The 5,768-nt window shown below is 36.9% G+C and overlaps 1 protein-coding gene across 1 annotated transcript in view; it reads left to right on the plus strand.

Annotated features, from left to right (window-relative positions):
- The first annotated feature begins 1,473 nt into the window (after positions 1–1,473).
- LOC103458148 (uncharacterized) overlaps positions 1,474–5,768 on the plus strand; it is a 10,446-nt gene continuing 6,151 nt past the window's right edge. The window contains exons 1-3 of the mRNA XM_008398756.2: positions 1,474–1,654; positions 3,936–4,251; positions 5,590–5,674. Coding sequence (XP_008396978.1) covers positions 1,567–1,654; positions 3,936–4,251; positions 5,590–5,674 — 489 coding nt within the window. The 5' untranslated portion in view covers positions 1,474–1,566. The remainder of the gene's footprint in view (positions 1,655–3,935; positions 4,252–5,589; positions 5,675–5,768) is intronic.

Below are 5,768 nucleotides of genomic sequence, written 5' to 3' on the forward strand. Positions count from 1 at the left end.
TATTATTATTATTTTATAAAAGTTACATACTTTAAGTGTCACAACAACAACAAAAAAATCAAAAACAAGAAAATTATATGGAGGCAAATGTTTTATCACAGGGCTGGAAATAAACACATCAAAGGATTCATCATGTTGTTTTCAAATTCACATTTCAGTTTGTAATAAAAAAGTGCACAGAAGGGATTATATGAAAAGTTTCAAGTTTCTGTCTCTTCTCTGTAATGTTTGGCTAGGATAGGTTTTTGTTTTATCCTGTCTCTTTTACTCTGTTACTTAAGAGAAGTCACATATTCTGTTCAAACTCAGAGCAAACTGTATGCACCACTTTGCAAATGCAAATGGAAGAAACAGCTTACCATTTACTGTAAACTCATTAAAACCTTTCCTAGTGTAGCTTTACTGTAACCATAGTGATTATCAATTAATTAATTTTTTATGTGAGACGTTTGTACTTTCACTTTCCAGTCAGGATCTGTCCCAGCCCCGTTTCATTTTCAACCTGTGACATCAGACAGTTGCTCTCATGGCTAATAAAAACATCAGCCCGCCGATGATTTCCAGGAAGCTCTTACATGAGTTTGAGCTTGTGAAAACTTGCCTTTTCTTCACTCTGCAAGGAGACAACAAAGCTGCGACTTTTTACTTCACTTGTTTTGCCGTTGAGGTTGTCGGTCTCTGTCATGTTCAAATAGAGCAGAGATTTTGGGTTGAGCCTGGGTGCAAAGTAAACATAAGCACTGTAAAGGAGAATGATTTATTTAACCTGCACAGACTGAACAAATAAAAATGGGGATTAATCTCCAGAATGACCCTGATTATAGGTCATAATAATCAGGGTCATTTAAGGAATCAGTCAAAGTTTGACTGGTCAATTTATTGTGATTTTAATGCTTTTCTAAAGATAAAGTGATGCTGTTGTAAAAACAATGAACAAATCATTTTTCTCTATTTTCACAAATCTATTAGAACTATTTAGTTTACAATTGATCCATCTGATTTGTAAATATACATATTTAACTAAAGATGATCAAATTTAACCTAGACTCATTAAAACTGTGGAATAGCCTTTACATTTAGCACCAATAGGAAACTTAGAAGCACATTTCAACATTATCGTTACTGTCTGRCGAGATGTTTTCATAGTCCTTAAGTTGCACAGTATTAAATATGCTGGTGCCGAACTTCAGTAAACACCGCCCAGATGGGGGCTTTTTGTGGCCTTTTATGTCCATAAAAGGGCATAAATAATTAATTTATGACTAAAATAAAACAATTGTAGCAGGACTATTTCATCAGACAAACTCAAAGTAGGGAAAGTGGTGGACAATAATCTCCGTGGGTACTTTACAAACAGCAGTCCTGGGATCTCTTATTCCATTCTGTAATCGCTTCATAGAAGTAGAAAGCGAAAGTAAAAGGTGCAGCTCATGTTGGACTCTGCAGTGGGAAAACCCTCCTCCACTCTGAGAGCTTATAAAGAGGAGCGACTCACAACAACACCGCGCACGAGCTGACAGGAAGTCATCCTGCGACTGAAAAAGGGAGACAATTGAAACCGCAAAAATGAAAAAGTTTTGGGACAAGAGACCGAAAAAGGTGCAAAGAATGGACAGCACCAAGCCTTTAATGGAGAACAACAACGACTATGACCGTGAGTGAGAACTTATCATTTCTGTCTATGCGTGGCCATATTTTCATAGCAACGCTGCACACAATGAAAGCTATTGTTGATAATCAAGCTAGACTCGTTTGGGGTTCGATTGGAAGTACACTTAAGTACTCTAAAATGTATTTAAGAACAGCAAGAAAGGCACACAGAGGCTTCAACTTTAAGCGTTCATTTTTCAAATTGAGTATATCTTATATTTTAGACATTTAAAATCAATTGTAATGTATGCGTAATCGAATCGACATTTGTTGTAATTTGGCGCTATCTAAATAAACTGAATTGAAGTGACTTGAAAAGACAAAAGATATAATATCTGATAGGTAGCATTCTTCTCCACACACCATACTATTTAGCATATTGTGTTGTAAAAGAAGACTTTGTCAAATCAGTTCAAAACTATTTATTTAATCTATATTCTGGAAAGAGAGATTGTGATAAAAAGATGCTTTATTGCAATAATCTACATAACCTTAAATTAACAGCTAATTTATAGAGAATCTGATTAGCCCTAAAACTCAGCTGATATTTTATGACTTTCTTGAATCTTTTGGTAATAACTTGGATCAAAATGATCTTATTGTGCAAATGTAGACATATATATTAAGATTATTGTGGTGCAAAAATATGTCTTTTGCATTCCTTGTTGATTTTACTTCTATCATGTTCAAAATAAATAAATAATATTAGGGGTGCACTGATTTATCGGCCAGCCGATTTATCTGTGCCGATTTCCTTAATTTTGGGAGACTGGTGATCGACCGATTTTTACATATGAAGCCGATCTTATCCACCGATCTTATCTAGCTTGGTAAATGTGTAAGAATCAACCACTGTCCTCCTTTACTCTCCAGTGAGAAAGGCTTAACTGACAGATTTGTGTCTGCACATTTACAATTAACAATAGTGACCCCACTGTTACCAACTCAACAACTTTCTTGCTATATTGAGCAACGTTTCAGACAAAAAAATGGGTATCGGCCAAAATCGGAATCGACAGGTTAAGCTTTTCAAAAGATCGGTAATCAACGATCGGTCAGAAAACTGCAATCGGTGCATCCAAACAATAAACAAAATATTCCCCTCTCTTATCATCTGAGAGAACTGAAGAACTTAGCAGAAAGAATGGGCATGTTTTAACAAGCCCACTGTGTGTAAGGCGCACCCTTTTCTCCTTGAAACAATTTGTTTGCTCTTTAGCTGAATCTCAGTTCCAGTGTTAACATATTTAAAAAACACAGACACAGACACACACACACGCACACACACACACACACACACACACACACACACACACACACACACACACACACACACACATGCACACACACACACACACAATTAAAACCCTGATTAATGGACAAAAGTGCTATGCCAAAAGGTGAAAGTAAGAAGGAGAAATGTGGCAAGTTGTGATGAAAAGGTTTTGAAATGAATTTTGAAAAGAAAAAAAATTAACATTCTATTAAACAGAACAAACTGTTGAGATCCACTGTGTAATGTACATTTGCAAAGTGGAGGAGGTAAGGGTTTATTATTCATGTTGAGTGGTGATGAAATTCCTAGGGTATGATCAGCAGTAATTCTCCTTTCTCTGACTGAAGTGATAAGGAAAAAATTACAAATGCCTTAAACCCTCCTAGACTTATATGACCAGGGTATACTTAGAGCCATTCCACAGAAATTTCTGTAGAATGTTGTTTGTTGTTCATAATTAAAATTGTTGTCAAACTTTCGGCAGGTTTCTCCTAATACATCTGATCATCTCAGGTTTTTGGGTTCAAAGATCCTGTAGGGTTGTTTTTTTTTTTTTACTTTCCATCACATTACCACCACAAACAATGTATTCCATTGGAATTTTCAAATTAAAATTAAAAAATACTTTACTGATCCAAAGGAAAAATAAAATTTTTCTGTAACTCATATTAATTCAAAATTCTTCAAAGAGCCATTCTAGATGGTGATGGCTGTGGGCAGGAACAATCTCCTTCCTACAGCTGTCTGTGTTACGGCACATTTGATGAAGCCTCTGATTAAAGACGCTGTTTTTCAGACAGAACGACACATAGCTGTAAAACACAGCGCAGTGTTACTGTAACGTGACATGGGTGAAAGTTAATAGTTGTAAATATTTTCAGATGTTTTAACTGAGACAAATTCAAAAAGACACAGGCAGAGAGAGAGAGAGAGAGAGAGAGAGAGAGAGAGAGAGCTGTTAGACTGACAACAATTGACAATTTTTAAGAATCTTTTTCTGAACTTTCAGAACTATCTGAGACAGGACGGCTCTCACAGGAGCTTCGTTCAATGTGCTCTGATGACACTTCAGACAGAGAGCAGACTTCCTCCCATCACACTGAGAGGAGCGGTGATCAGAGATCCGAGCCCCTGAGCTTCGTAGAAGTTCCAGCAGACCTGGGAAAACATCTGGATCAGCATCTGGAAGTTGTAGATGAAATAGTCAAAAATAATCATGCCAGAGCCAACTTCCCTTGTGAGATACATCCTCACCTCAATGCTCTGCTCCAGAACATCAGCACCAGCAAAAGCTGGGCAATCCTGACAAACTGGGTCTCACAGAGGTACGTATCCGGGTGCTGCACCGTTACACTGTAAAAAATAACTATGTCAAATAATCTGTGACTCAAGACGAGCGGAGAAGGGAGTAAACAAATCTAGCAGTGATAAATACAAAAGAACCAACAACCCGGTAACATATAAAGCAAAGGAGGCAGAAACAGAAGACAAAGAATGACTAAGGCAGAACACAAACAAACAAATGATCAAAATGCAAATACCGAAAAACTCAAACAACACGGGATCCTGACGCTCCTTTTTCTCCACAGACAAAATAGATGTCACCCAGCACAGAGTCTTTGTTTAAAACAATCTGGAATATAAAACCTTGCGCTTCAATTTCTGAGTTGACAAGAGTTTCAAGTAAAAAAAAAAAATAGCAGGAAACAACTTCCAAAGCTAACAAATCTACTTTTTGTTGAGAAAAAAACTTTCTAAAAATTGCATTGATTTTTTTTCCACTTTTTGTTTTGACATCAATGTGAACCACTTCTTATGATCTTTTTGTCCTAGGACAAATAAGCAACCTAGCATGGATCATATAGCTGACTGTTCCGTCATCTTTTACTTGCTCAAAAATAGAAGTAAAACAAAACGTGGCATGAAACCCCGAAAAGTTTGAGCAGAAAAAGGCCATATTTCACAGTTACGATGCCTTCATGTAGATTAATATTCATCTGTATGTTAATAAAACAAAGATGAGGTCTAAAGATCAGTGTAATTCTTTAGAACTAACAGACTGGGGCTTAATTCAACCGTTCACTGTGACTTTACCAGCTAGGCGTCCGTCTTCATACTATAGTTTTGCAATAGAACTAGGAAATTTTCCACAACTAAAATAAATTCAGGGCTAGAGGTGATTAAAAGGGGTTTTCCAAATCTGTACTCCTGTTTCTAGGACACACCCTGGAGCATTTGTTTGAATGGGAAAGATAGGCAAACAAATTAAATCTGACAACAAATGCTACTTCATTAGGAACTAACACACCATATCTTGTTTATTTGATTATACAAAACTATGTGCAAAGATAATTGTAAAGTTTCCTTTTTACCATTGTCTTTCCTGGTCCTGCCCAGATTAAACCGTGGGTTTATCACGCATTCCTTCGAAGACTGCTATGAATGTAAAGAGGCGTGTCGGCTCGGCTCAGGTTTACACACTGAATGAGATCCTGACCTGATAGTTGTGAAATAACTCAGTATAGCAATGACGATGTAAACATCATAGATAGATACTTTCAATAGACATTTGTGAATCACTTTTTTATTTTTATGTAAATGCATTTCTGAAGCATTTTTAGATATACACATGTTGCAACCCAGTTGTTTTGGTTCTTTCACAGGAAGGATCAACTTGATCACTCTGACCTTGGTCTGCTGGATGAATGGGAATCAAAAGCAGAGGAGAAACTGCTGGAGATAGTAAAGGTAGGAATCAATCAGCGAAATGTTACTTACACACATACACACACGCGCGCACGCACACGCACACACACACACACACGCGCACACGCACACGCAC

The sequence above is a fragment of the Poecilia reticulata genome, linkage group LG22 (genome assembly GCF_000633615.1).
Source record: "Poecilia reticulata strain Guanapo linkage group LG22, Guppy_female_1.0+MT, whole genome shotgun sequence".
NCBI lineage: Eukaryota > Metazoa > Chordata > Actinopteri > Cyprinodontiformes > Poeciliidae > Poecilia > Poecilia reticulata.